Here is a 15,000-nt window from a genome sequence, read left to right as displayed (position 1 = left end):
GGAAAGTAGTTTATAGCTGCTAACAGGAAAAAAAACAAACAAACAAACAAAAAAACCAACAAACATTTATTTCAGACAGGAAAAGCGGGTGCATCGAAAGAGTCGATTCGACCCCAGGCTAGTCAAGTGAGACCACAGGGTTAATCTGGACCAGCCAGATTTGACCCCTGGGTAAAAACAACAACAACAAAAACGGGGGTACGAATTAGCCGCTACACCCAGATCGCTTGTGTCAACTGAAGCAGGAGTCCATGCTTTCCATTGGGGTTTGGGGGGGCGAGTGGGGGGGGGGGGGGGGGGGGGCTGCCCGGGGGGGGGGGGGACGTAAGATGGTGCAGACAGGCAAAGCAGGAGAGGAGAGAACTTATGGGTTTTCTGTTATTGAAGGATTCGGGAGGATCATGTGTTAAAGGTTCTCCGGATAAACCGCCGTACACAGGCGGAAAAAGAAAACTACAACCCGAGAGCAGACCGACGGAATCAGATAAGATAGCGATTGTATTTCTTAAGCTTAGACAGTTTGTCACACACACACACACACACACACACACACACACACACACACACACACTCAAACACAGTGACACACTAACACACACACACACAAACACACATACACACGCACAGTGACACATATACAACACACACACACACACACACACACACACACACACACTCAAACACAGTGACACACTTCCACACACACACACAAACACACACACATACACACGCACAGTGACACATTTACAACACACACACACACACACACAAAGAGCTAGAGAACAGATAAAACAAAAACAACAGAGGCTGAGAAAGCAAAACACTTAACCTGCCCCGCACACAACCCTGAAAGAAAACCCTAAAAAACAACTACAGGAAAAACAAAAAACCGCGACGTCTTCAATCAATAAAACTGCATGCAGTAAATACCGACGGCGACCAACATGGCCGCCACTTCTCACATAAGTCAAGGGAATAAAGTGTAAAATGAAGACGGCATGTCATAGCCACGAACGACAAGGCGTCATGACGTCCACAGCTTGTGCCAAGGACTATTCGATAAGCCGCAGTTTGGACCATCGATATATAATTTCCTGATCAATCTCCCCACACCCAAACTGACCCCTTCCCAAGACAATTCTCGGCCGTGGTTTTTCTCTGAGGGTTCAGTCGAGTGGAAGGGTTCCAGATTGTTGGCTGCCAATTTGGGGTTTCGGGTTCCCCCTTTGAGCGTGGGCGTGTTATCGTTTCTGTCAAAGGTTTGGTTTTTCGTTTTGGGAGGTTTTCCTGAATGAGTGGACTGACGACTTAGTGACTGAGGGCTCTCTCTCTCTCTCTCTGTGTCTCTCACACGTGCACGCACGCGCAGACGCCTCGTCCAGCACACATGCATGTTCCGGAGCGCTAACATCTACAGACTCTTTACTAACAATTCACACACACACACACACACACGTACACGAACCCCCCCTCTCCTCCCCATCCGCACCCCCCTACCCTCCAACCTCACACACACAATCTCTTTCTCCCCCTCCAACCAACCTTCTTGGATTTGCCGGCGCCGCGACCATCTGAACCCCCTTTTGTTTTGCCCCCGGCGCCGTGAATACTGAGGCGCTGCTTGGAGTATAGTCCGTGGACCTTCTCCCACCCCACGCTGATCCTCCGGTCGTCTCTCATGCCGCCCGGACCCTGCACACACACACACACACACACACACACACACACATCAAACACACTCACACACACATATGCAAGCACTCACGCAGACACACACACACAGAGGCACAGACACACACACACACATTCACACACACGCACGTATTCACACACACACACACACACACACACACACACACACACACACGCACGCACACTCAAACACACACACACACACACACACACACACACACACACACACACATACACCAAGGATGATATGTTGATATTTGTGAGTGAGTGGGCGAAAAATTGTGTGAGTGGTTGATTACGAAACCATGCGGCTGTACGGACATGAAGGACGACGATTCAACTGCGTGAGCGAGTGAGTGAGTAACTGAGTGAGTGAGTGAATAACTGAGCAAATGAGTGACTAGGTGGGTGAGTAAGCAGTCGGGCCCCTGCACGCACACAAAGGATGCTCTGTTGACATGTTTGAGTGTGCGGGTGAGTAACTGAGTGAGTGAATGGGTAACTGAGTGAGTGAGTGGGAAAGTAAGTTGCATATACATGTATGGACACCACCGATGTTATGTCATCATGTTCAAGATCCGGAAATCCGGAGTCACCCGGAAGATTTGCAGCACAATAGCAGCAATGGGTGGAAAGGAAAATTTCTCCCTATTTTGAGCCTAATTTGGTGTGGAAAAAGTATTTTCAATAAAAAATATTTTGTTAATGTTTACCACACACACACACACAAACCAAAACTGGGTCATGACATTGACTCGCTTTCTTTCCACACGTATGCCAACGAAATCCCCTCCACCCCCACGCCCCCCTGCCCCCCAAAGAAATAAACTAAGATAAAACATATCAATCAAGAATGAAGGACGGACGAAAAGAGAACAATCCCTCATGTCTTTCAAGAAAGCAAACTGGCAGCAAAAACGGCTTCTTTAAGTGATACAATGAACAAACAACTGAAAAATCAATCAAACAAACAAACCAACAAAAAAACAAACCAACAAATCTCTCTCTCTCTCTCTCTGTCCTTCCTTTACACCCAACCTCCAATTTTTTTTCTAGAATCAAACAGTTGTTGAGCCATCTTTGCCAATCGAGTTCTTGACTTCCAAGCTGGCTATGTACTCACAGAATGAGCGTGACTCTGGTCCGGGGAGGACGGTTGGTGGGAGGGCGACAAGTCGGCAACACCGGATGAAGTGTCGGAACTTTTCCTCCAAGAGCTGTCATCCTCCTGTGACACACACACACACACACACACACACACACACCGCCATTCAGTACATCATAATCATATACAGCCCACGTATATGTATGTCGCATGCGTGTAAATACACACGATTGGACACGCAGGCAAGCGTAATGTCGGACGCTTACACATTTCGAACAGACAGACAGACAACAGAGAAATTCAAAGAAACAGAGGGAGTTTTACACTTTTCTTCCACTGTTAAATGATTTTCAGGATTCCATAGCCGTCTAGTTCCACTGTGTGTGTGTGTGTGCGTGCGTGCGTGCGTGCGTGTGTGTGTGTGTGTGTGTGTGTGTGTGTGTGTGTGTGTGTGTGTGTATGTGTGTGTTTGTGCTTTCTTGCATGCGTGTGTGTGTACGCGCGTGCGTGTGTACGATGGTGTGTGCGTTTCAAAACAAGAAGAAAACACTTGATCAAAACCATTAAAGTTTCAATTGTTTACCAACTCATGGTATGTGCGTTTCAAAACAAGAAAAAAAAAAAACCCCACTTGATCAAAACCATTAACCTTTCGACTGTTAACCAACTCCATTAACGTTCTTCCAGATGGAAAAACAACAAAACAGCCACCTTCTTTGCTTTCTTGGTATCTTGAGTCTGTAGTTGGGTGCCAGCGTTCTCTTTCCCTGTCTCCTCCACTTTGGCAGTCTCCTTCTCAACAACACTCTTTTTGTCAGCCGTATCATTTTCATTGTTGGTCTTGTTTGCGTCGTTATCCTTGGTGGCGTCCTTGGTGCTGTTGTTGTTGTTGTCGTCGTCATCGTTGTCGTCGTCGTCATCGTCGGCCCCAACACCATCTTGGCCGAAAAAGAGTTTTTCCAGGTCCACTGACTGGCGTTGCTTGGCGAAGTCGGCGAATGTGGCGTTCTCATTCAGCAGAAAAGATTCCAGGGTGCGATTTTTTGGGGGGTCAGCTTTGCTTTTGTCCATGGTGTTTGCACAGATCACGATGCACGGGTCTATTTTTGGTGGTGTGTTTTTTTTCAGCCTCAGTTACATGCACACCCACAGAGCACACCTATACTTTGCACATAGGCAAAGTTATTCATTTGTTGCTGTGCAGGTTATTTGCTATCAACTATATTTCCGGTTCGTTCTGTTGTGACTTTTTCTACCAGTGTCACAATCCTGTAAACTGTCATTCAGAATACGTAAAACGGTATTGAATGAGACAGAAAAAGACAGACAGACAGGCAGACATGTCACATGTCAGAGACATGTCTGCCTGCACGAGAACAGAAACAACCATACCACAGTGGACATCTTTTCACACACACACACACACACACACACACACACACACACTTAGACACATGTTAAAGGCCTGTAACAGACAATCAGGTCTGAACAAAAGTTCTGAATAATGTTCTGAATGCTTCGGCCACACAGCAACGAATCAATGCCCTGATTACCCGGCGGAGTTATCGATCACTCAAAGGTATCACCGACCACTAAAATAAAGGCCTTATATAAAAGGTCTTTGACTTATGCCAGGAAAGAAAGCTCAATGACAGAGATCTGTCATTATAAAAGATAAACTATTATTATCCATAGGTTTACTTATTTGAGTTAAGGAAGATCTGCGCCAAACATTCGCCTTTATTTTGATTTTTGTTGTTGTTTTGTTTTTTTTTTGGGGGGGGAGACAGAGAGACAGACAGAGAGATAGAGATGGGGGTAGGGGTGGGGTGGGGAGTTGGTGACAGAGAGAGACAGAGACAGACAGACAGAGACAGACAGAGAGATAGAGATGGGGGTAGGGGTGGGGTGGGGAGTTGGTGACAGAGAGAGACAGAGACAGACAGACAGAGACAGACAGAGACAGACAGACAGAGACAGACAGAAAGATAGAGATGGGGGTAGGGGTGGGGTGGGGAGTTGGTGACAGAGAGAGACAGAGACAGACAGACAGAGACAGACAGAGAGATAGAGATGGGGGTAGGGGTGGGGTGGGGAGTTGGTGACAGAGAGAGACAGAGACAGACAGACAGAGACAGACAGACAGACAGACAGATACAGAGACAGAGATGAAGTGGACGACATTAGAGGCACAATATGGTCCCATAGTAGGAAGCCTTACAAACCGTTTTGCACTACACTGAATATATGTAGGTCCTATCCACTTCTGAATGGTGAACAAACCGTAGAAAGGCCTTAAAAACGATGCATCCATTAACATATATCCTTCAAGCGCATTCTTTCATTCACACACACATACGCGCGCGCGCGCCCGCGTGCTCACACACACACACACACACAAAATCTACTGTTACTGCTTTGCGTGTCTTTGTCACTTAATTCTACCAGAAGGGACAAAGCTGAGATGCAACAACAACAATAGGCATGCTCTTTCTGTCCCGTCCTGTGTGTGCGCGCGCGCGTGTGTGTTTTGTGTGTGTGTGTGTGTGTGTGTGTGTGTGTGTGTGTGTGTGTGTGTGTGTGCGCGCGCGACGCGTTGTGTTTGTATAGTTGGAATTAAAAGAAAAAAGGAAAGATGGCGGTTGTTGTTTTTTACACGTGCGTGTGTATGCATGTATGTGTATGTGTCTAAATACCTGCGCCCGCACGCGTGTGTATGTATACAACAGAGTGTCATGCATGCGTCAATGTATCCCCCCCCCCCACACACCCCCCTCTTGATATTTCACCATCCCCTTCTCAGTTTCGACTTTATCCATTAGTTCATGCAGTTTCAGTTCAGTTTCAGGTTCGAGGAGGCGTCAAAGCGTGTGGATTTATTGTGTGGATTTAACGTGTGGATTTATTGTGTGGATTTAACGTGTGGATTTAACGTGTGGATTTATTGTGTGGATTTAACGTGTGGATTTAACGGGGGAGGGTGGGTAGGGGAGGGACGCAGATGCCTGACCAAACACATAACCGTAACAAGCTGGTCAGGACTCGAGAACCTAAAGTGGGTTTGTGCACTTTATCGCCAGGCCGACCAGAAACAATAATAAACAAAACAAAACAATACAACACCTCCTTCCCCCTTCCACCTCCCGCCCTCCACAGCCAAACGTGACAAAACCCAATACATCACCCCCCCCCCCTCCCCGCCCCTCACCATCCTCACTGTCACCTTTTGTGCCCATTTCTACCATAGCGCTAATACACGTCAACAATCGTTAACTGCAGATCATTCTGTCCTCACGACGGATAGCTGAAAAGCATTTACCCTTCTTTAAACACACACACACACAAACACGCGCGTGCGCGCGCGCATACACACATGCACCCACACATACAAACACACAACCACCCTGACACCCACACACCCTGCACACGCACACAGCAAAACAACGACTATCTCCGATCGTGGTTCAGTACAAATAAAGATCTATCGAAGCATTTAACCCAAAACGTGAAGGAGCTGGGAGCAACAGAACAATCTATGACGGTGCCGGTTTCAAGGACTGACGCTGTCAACGGCGGAACCGTTTCGCTTTTGCGTGACTCCATGGAAAAATGGAAAATGATCCTTCAGTGTGGTATACTGAGGGACAGATTAACATGAAGGACAGATAAACAAAGGGGAGGCCGTGAGAGGATAGAGAGAGAGGGGAGAAGAGGGGAGGAGGAGGAGGAGGAGGAGGAGGAGAGAGAGAGAGAGAGAGAGAGAGAGAGAGAGAGAGAGAGATTGACAAATTTTATTGTTTGGGCCTCCAGCCTGTTAAACTTAGGTGAACACGCGGCTTATGAAAAACAAACAAAACTGGCAGTAATGTATTCTTCTTCGAGTGAGAAAGCGTTAGAGAGAGAGAGAGAGAGAGAGAGAGAGAGAGAGAGAGAGAGAGAGAGAGAGAGAGAATGTGCATGTGCGTGCGTGCGCGCGCGCGTGTGTGTGTATGCGTGTGTGTGTGTGTAGAGAGAGAGAAAGAGAGAGAGAGAGAGGAGGTAGGGAAGGGGGTTCAAATGTCAGCCTTTCCCACAGACAGTCCTCTGTGAACTGTGGAAGCCGGGTAATCCTGCAGCACACCTCGCCTTTCTTCTGTGGGCAATAAGTAAAGCCTGCCTTTTGTTGGGTGGTATTTGCTTGTGTGTGTGTGTGTGTGTGTGTGTGATAAGAAAAGCCCTGCTATGTGGGGGTGTGGTATCTGCTTGTTTTGTGTTTCCTGGTTTGCATGTGTGATCTTTTTCTCGTAGTACTCAGTTATGAACCTTCTTCTTCTTGTAGCTGTTGTTGTTGTTGTTGTTAGTGGTGTGTGCATGTGTTTCCGTGTGAGTGCGTGCGTGCGCATGCACATGTGTATGCGTGTTTTTTTGCGTGGATTTAACGTAATTAGAAAATATAAAAAGAACTGATCTGTGTTTTTAAAAAAATCGTTATTATACCACTCTGTCACATTATGGACAAATCAATCAATTTTGGAAAGTTGTTGGGAAAGGCAAACAGCACGGACTAATTGAAGGCATTTTTTTCATTGAAACGTAAACCGCTGTTAGCGTTGGTGACAGACACAATAATCCCTTATCACATTCCGTCATTCCTCTTGTCAAATGGCTGAGGAAATATGTAATGTTTCTAAGTCTCTACACATTGATAATTCCAGTGATGAAACAGCGGAACGAAATGTTTTTGCAACACTGATTTCAGACGTATAAGCAACGGTAGGAAAAAAAACAAAAAAAACAAAAAACAACAACCAAAAAAAACAACAACAAAAAACAAACAAACAAACAAAAAAAAAACCAAAAAAACCCCACACACATACAAAATGCTCCCAATGTTCACAGTGACAGCCACATAACGCTGTGGCTTTATGTACACATGCACATGTCTTGGTGACAACCGCTTCGGTTTCTGAACTCCGAAACCCCACTTGTAGACACAAACACAGCACAGAATCGCCGCAACTGAAATCTCGGGAAGCCTTGTTTGAGTAGAGAAAGAGAGAGGGGCCCTGCATAGGGAAAAACACCGCCTTCCAACACCAGGCCTATTCTGTCCCCAAGCATGCAGCTTTGTCTTCTGTCAGTTCCGTTTGTCAACTCAAGGGATTACCTCCTCGCCAGTGCGCGGAGCCTAAAGCTTCCTCTTCATGAAACGTGGCCTATTCTTTGTCGGTCACGGTTGTTGAATAACTAATTCTAAACTGTTGATCGTTGCGTAGTTTTTTTTTGTTTTTGTTGTTGTTGTTGTTTTTTTGTTCTTTTTTTACTCCAAGCCTGTTGTCAGGTCTCGCGTGAATGCAGAATATATATATATATATAATATCTTATTCTGTAAGACATCCCAGGAGAGGGTTGAAGTGGGGTAGAAAGAGGGGACACACACACACACACACACACAGAGTGAGAGAGAGAGAGAACCAAAAAAAAAAAAAAAAAAGAAAGAAAAAGGAAAAGAAAACAAACAAAGAAAAAAATAATAACTTCCGTCGGTCAACAGAACCCGGAAGCGACAAGAGCGGCAGCGGCGAGTTGTGAGCGGACCTTTAGCTGTCTCCGTGGGGAACACAACCTGTGCTCCTTGTCAGCCCGCTGAATGGTGAGCACACCCAGGGGACGGAATGTCCACCTGCAGAACAAAAAGCCGTACTGTCGGTCCGCCCCGAGACGATCAACCGCGATTCTTTCTCTCCATACGAAGAGAACAGTGCCCTGGCCTGAACTGTCCGGCGTGTCCACCCACCCACTCAGCAACCTGTCGATCACTAAATGACACCATATCAGGAAGGTCGTAGAAAAGACCTGTACATAATGCTGACTTATCGGAGAAAAGACCTGTACATAATGCTGACTTATCGGAGAAAAGACCTGTACATAATGCTGACTTATCGGAGAAAAGACCTGTACATAATGCTGACTTATCGGAGTGGGTGAAAAAAAAAAAAAATCCGGTTGATTTTCGCCGCAGGAGTTTTGGACTTTGTAGTTTATTGTTGTTGTTGTGAAGAATGTAGTTTGTTGTTGTGAAGCATGTAGTTTGTTGTTGTGAAGAATGTAGTTTGTTGTTGTTGTTGTGAAGAATGTAGTTTGTTGTTGTGAAGCATGTAGTTTGTTGTTGTTGTTGTGAAGCATGTAGTTTGTTGTTGTTGTTGTGAAGCATGTAGTTTGTTGTTGTTGTGAAGAATGTAGTTTGTTGTTGTTGTTGTGAAGCATGTAGTTTGTTGTTGTTGTGAAGAATGTAGTTTGTTGTTGTTGTTGTGAAGCATGTAGTTTGTTGTTGTGAAGAATGTAGTTTGTTGTTGTTGTTGTTGTGAAGAATGTAGTTTGTTGTTGTTGTGAAGCATGTAGTTTGTTGTTGTTGTCAAGAATGTAGTTTGTTGTTGTTGTTGTGAAGCATGTAGTTTGTTGTTGTTGTGAAGCATGTAGTTTGTTGTTGTTGTTGTTGTGAAGAATGTAGTTTGTTGTTGTTGTTGTGAAGCATGTAGTTTGTTGTTGTTGTGAAGCATGTAGTTTGTTGTTGTTGTTGTGAAGCATGTAGTTTATTGTTGTTGTTGTGAAGCATGTAGTTTGTTGTTGTTGTTGTGAAGAATGTAGTTTGTTGTTGTTGTTGTGAAGCATGTAGTTTGTTGTTGTTGTGAAGCATGTAGTTTGTTGTTGTTGTTGTGAAGCATGTAGTTTATTGTTGTTGTTGTGAAGCATGTAGTTTGTTGTTGTTGTTGTGAAGAATGTAGTTTGTTGTTGTTGTGAAGCATGTAGTTTGTTGTTGTTGTTGTGAAGCATGTAGTTTGTTGTTGTTGTTGTTGTGAAGCATGTAGTTTGTTGTTGTTGTTGTTGTGAAGAATGTAGTTTGTTGTTGTTGTTGTGAAGCATGTAGTTTGTTGTTGTTGTTGTTGTTGTTGTGAAGCATGTAGTTTGTTGTTGTTGTTTTGAAGCATGTAGTTTGTTGTTGTTGTTGTTGTTGTTGTGAAGAATGTAGTTTGTTGTTGTTGTTTTGAAGCATGTAGTTTGTTGTTGTTGTTGTTGTTGTTGTTGTTGTGAAGCATGTAGTTTGTTGTTGTTGTTGTGAAGCATGTAGTTTGTTGTTGTTGTTGTTGTTGTGAAGCATGTAGTTTGTTGTTGTTGTTGTTGTTGTGAAGAATGTAGATGAAGAGAGGCCCAAGTGCTGAGGGTTTGAGCAAGGTGAAGAAATGAAGGAAGAGGGCTGAGGGTTTGAGCAAGGTGAAGAAATGAAGGAAGAGGGCTGAGGGTTTGAGCAAGGTGAAGAAAAGAAGGAAGAGGGCTGAGGGTTTGAGCAAGGTGAAGAAAAGAAGGAAGAGGGCTGAGGGTTTGAGCAAGGTGAAGAAAAGAAGGAAGAGGGCTGAGGGTTTGAGCAAGGTGAAGAAAAGAAGGAAGAGGGGTGAGGGTTTGAGCAAGGTGAAGAAATGAAGGAAGAGGGCTGAGGGTTTGAGCAAGGTGAAGAAAAGAAGGAAGAGGGCTGAGGGTTTGAGCAAGGTGAAGAAAAGAAGGAAGAGGGCTGAGGGTTTGAGCAAGGTGAAGAAAAGAAGGAAGAGGGGTGAGGGTTTGAGCAAGGTGAAGAAATGAAGGAAGAGGGCTGAGGGTTTGAGCAAGGTGAAGAAAAGAAGGAAGAGGGCTGAGGGTTTGAGCAAGGTGAAGAAATGAAGGAAGAGGGCTGAGGGTTTGAGCAAGGTGAAGAAATGAAGGAAGAGGGCTGAGGGTTTGAGCAAGGTGAAGAAAAGAAGGAAGAGGGCTGAGGAAGAGAACAAGAAGGAAAGGAAAACAGGAGAAGAGAGAAAGGAAGAAAGAAGGAATGTGAAGAAAGCGAAGGAAGAAGAAAAGGAAAAGTAGGATAAGGAGGATAGGAGGAGGGCAAGAAGAAAAAAAAAAGAAAGAGGATCCGGAGGATAAGGAGTAGGAGAAGAGTAAGGATAAGAAGGAGAAAAATAAGGATAAGAAGGAGAAGGAGGCAATAAAAAATGAGGTAAAGAACAAGAGTGGAAAAAAGAAAATGTATTCTTAGCAACCCAATCATTCAACTTTTTCTAAGACGAAAAATAAAGCGCCTGTGCCACGAATACTGATTATCCAGTGTATATATTGCTTGGAACATATTTTTGTGAATAACTCAATCACCTGTACAGCCTCATCTACAATAACTGACAGCTTGATATTGTTCCACAACAAATCAAACAACGCGGACCTTAAATAAAAAAAATACAACGTCTAACCACATTACAGCTGTGCTTCTTGTTGTTTTTTCAAAATAAAAACGCAGACAACTCTTTATAAACGCATAAGTTTTTTATATACTGTGCAAACAAAAAGAGGATATCCGGGTAACTTATCAGTCATATCCATTAGTCTTCCACTGTTGAAAAGGGAGGGAGGGAGGGAGAGAGAGCTAGACAGAGAGAGAGGGAGAGAGAGCTAGAGAGAGAGAGAGAGAGAGGGAGAGAGAGAGAGAGACAGAGACAGAGAATCTTAGATAGAAACAGAGAGGCAAAGACACAGACAGAGACAGGATAAAGTGAAGAAAGCCTATCAAGCACAGAAGCGTGCACACATGGACAGACGGGAAGGGACAAGAACAGAATGGGATCCATCCCGTTATCTCCCCAGGGCACTGTCTGGAGTCCACAGGCCCCAACAGTGTACATGTGTCTGACCCTTTGACACCCACCTCTTTGTGCAGTCTTTCTTTTTATAACTTCTATAAGTGTTTAAGTTTGTTAATGTATTCATTTTCTCTCATTCATTCAGCCGTTCAATCACCCATTCGTTAAATTAGTCACACACACACACACACACGCACACGCACACACACACAAACACACACACATATACATATATATATATATATATGCAATCAACAGATTAATCAAATGTATCGTTCTGTTTCCTGTTTGGTCAGTGTTCTGCCGCTGTGTCTAATTTCCTGTTTTCTGTACATCCTTCTAATACAAACTGTACGGTAGAAAGAAAAAAAAACAACAAACAAAAAACAACAACAAAAACAACAACAAAAAACCAAACAAATTCGCAAAGAAATGGTTTCTAATTGGTCAAAGAAAAAAAGACAAATAAACAACAGCTGCTTGATTTGGCGATGATGCCGACAGTTATTACGGTATATTTTCTCCAATGATTTCGTGGGACATATGGACAAACATTAAAGGCCAATATCACTTAACATAAACAAAAGCATTGACAATCAATCCTTGAAACAGTCAAAAGCATTAACTTTTCGCTCCTTTAATCAGACAAAGGCATTAATTTTCGCTCCTTTTTGAATTACCCTTCGTTCTTTCAAACAGATAAAGGCATTAACTTACACAGCTCAAGTTTCTGGTTCAGTTTCTAAAGGAAGCGTCACTGCGTTCGTACAATTCCAAACACGCTACACCACATCTGTTGGGCAGATGTCTGGCAAGCAGTATTATTCAACGCGCTTCGTCAGGCCTTGAGTAAATGCATATATATTTGTGTACCTATCAGAGTGGATTTCTTTCAGAAAAAAAAATTGCCAGAGGACAACAGTCTCGTTGCCATGTGTTCTTTTTCAGTACGCAAAATACGTACCTCGGTTATTGTCTTAACCGAATGACTAGACGCTCAGTTTGATTTTCCAGTCAAACTTGGGAGAAAGGGCGACTGTGAGTAGGATTCCAACCCAGGCCCTCACTGTACTGGCAGATGAGCGCGTTAGTCATTCTGCCACCTTCCTCTTCACAGCTCAAAGACACACCAAGTGAATAAACACTTCATAAAAGGCACTGCAGAAACAGCCAGAAACTCTATACACGTGAGGAGCGTCGTCTTTGTTTCCTCTGAACCTTGTATTTCCTTGTGCGGAACCTGATTAGAAACATTAAATAAAGTAGCTCTTGCTTCAAAATCTGTGCCTCTGATTTAATATAAAAGGAGGGAAAGCTATCGTCCAGGTTATTGTTCGAGTCATTTGCATGATTATTGAACATAATTGTCTAAGTACGTATCGATCCAATTACTATTATCTAACAGGTTTCAATGCCAGTCGGCCAAGTCATGAAAAAAGGACATGGTAAACCATTTGTGATATAAAAGTGTCTCTGGCTTTCTTCCAAACAGCCGCGTGGATACAGACATGAGCAAAAAGCCTCTGTTGACGTTTGTTCTTTAGTTACGCGCTGCACAACTTTCCCAGAGGGTTTATCCAGACGCTGTGGGGCCGATACAGCAAGCAAGTTCGTGCGCTTTGTGATTCATTGGCTCGGTAAATGGGCCCAGTGTTGCTTGTTAAAACCTCGGGGATAATCATAACAATGGGTCTGATTTTCAGCTAAGCGGTCATGGAAACCTTGATCGATACGGAAAGTGACACTAATGGAATCCATCAGCAGGTTCGGTTTGGAGCTGCAGTGGTTTCTTTTTTTCTTTATTTTTCATATTTTTTTTATTTGTGTGTGTGCGTGTGTTTGCTTGAGTGTGCATTCTGCACACTTGTAGAAACAAAGCGAAAGTGGAACGTACTGGCTCTATGCCGAGTATTCTTTACACACTGACAAAAAAAGAGAAAGAATTTATCGCCTCCGATATCATATTAAATTTTGCGTATGTGTAACACACACACACACACACACACACAGTAATACATATGCAAACAGGCACGCTCAAGACAACGCAAACACTGATTCATGGACGCACACAGACACAAGCACACACGTTAGCGCACACACCTGAAGAAAGAAAGAGAAAGGAGGAGGAGGAGTAAAGAGTTTACCGCCAGTACACATTGTTTGAATTGAGTTGGGTGCTTGTTTTGGCCTCAGTCTTCCATGACCCAGTCTGTGTGGAGACTTACCATGGTAACACATCGACTTACCAACAGCACTGCGTTCAACACTAAAAATATGGTATGTACTTGAAACGATGATGCTTCTTGCTTGTGTATCAGACTGGTCGGACGAGTCAGTTTTCGTGGATGGTATTATATCAGTGGCGTTGGTCCCTTGTATCATGGGTTTCTTGACGGCTAGTACTGTCATGTCTATTTATGGTAGACTATTGATCCAGTGTCTGTCAGTAATCCGTTTCGAAATCCCGTTTCGGCATGGCGTTGTGTCCTTAAGGAAGGCACTTAACTCCACCCACATGTGAATGGTTACCTGACTTCAGCTGGGGAAGGTTAAAACGGCGGAAGCAGAGGACGGATACAGCGCCGCTTTCCTAAGCCAAGTAATTCTCTGGTACCTGTAACCTTTTTATCTTCTTCCAGTTTTATGTAAATTAGTGTTTTATCACTGATCCGTGATGATACCTGTCATCGTTGGGACTACCTTGTCTAAAAGTGCTTCTTGAATTATTTATCTATTTACCATTCACGCATGAGAGAAAAAATCATTTCGTGGATGAAAGGAAACAAACTTAATGTTTAAAAAGCCTAAAAACACACAGAATCAATCATAACTGCACCGCAGCTAGATCCGACTGCACTAGATAATCAGTATTTAGTGGTAAAGTCTCTAAACACTCCTAAGTATATTATATTATTGGCATTAATATTCACATCATTATTCATTTAAGACTATCTGCACAATAACCACTAGTGCACTGAGGCATTTTTCGTCTGACATATCCGTCGCAGCTGACGAGGACGCTGAAAGTGGAAACGTGTCCTAAAACTCGGATGTTCAAAGGTGTCCGCATCTTGTGCAGGGAGGCGCTGAAGTTGGGTCAGGTATCTTCTGATCCAGTCCACCATCCGTGGTGTTTGAAAGGCGCCGACTTCTCTGTGGGCAGCAAAGCTCCAGGCATTACGGCCAGTACCGGGGATTTCCCTGCCATCCAACGGAATCCCGAAACTTTTTAGAGAATACTTTCAGTCTGTACTTGAAGCGCTTGACTTGGGCATTCGTCTCTCTGATAAGGGTTTCGAGGATGAGGAATAGAGAAGCAAGCAGTGCTGGTGGAACAGTACTTCGCTATCGTACTTGCTTCAACGACGGCCTCCTGTTATGCCAGGCGGTGGTACGTGTATGAGTGTGGAGGGGGTGTATGTGGGGGTGGGGGGTGGGGGGCATCCTCAGTCGTTGCAGGCGTGAGTGAACTAAGTGTGGCTGTGAGGGTGGGGGATTTCGGTGTACATGGTGAAACGAGAGAGAGAGACAGAGAGGGACGGACAGAGAGGGAGAGAC

At 44.2% G+C, this 15,000-nt stretch overlaps 1 protein-coding gene across 1 annotated transcript in view; it reads right to left on the bottom strand.

The window, feature by feature from the left end:
- LOC143283803 (uncharacterized) overlaps positions 1-15,000 on the bottom strand; it is an 88,068-nt gene that overhangs the window by 26,801 nt on the left and 46,267 nt on the right. Inside the window, exons 17-18 of the mRNA XM_076590173.1 lie at positions 2,816-2,920; positions 1,543-1,692 (exon numbers count right to left, since the gene is read on the bottom strand). Of these exons, the coding sequence (XP_076446288.1) occupies positions 1,543-1,692; positions 2,816-2,920 (255 nt within the window). The remainder of the gene's footprint in view (positions 1-1,542; positions 1,693-2,815; positions 2,921-15,000) is intronic.

The sequence above is a fragment of the Babylonia areolata genome, chromosome 7 (genome assembly GCF_041734735.1).
Source record: "Babylonia areolata isolate BAREFJ2019XMU chromosome 7, ASM4173473v1, whole genome shotgun sequence".
Lineage (NCBI taxonomy): Eukaryota > Metazoa > Mollusca > Gastropoda > Neogastropoda > Buccinidae > Babylonia > Babylonia areolata.
Note: the sequence above shows the minus strand (reverse complement) of the source record. Positions and strands in the feature narration are given on the sequence as shown.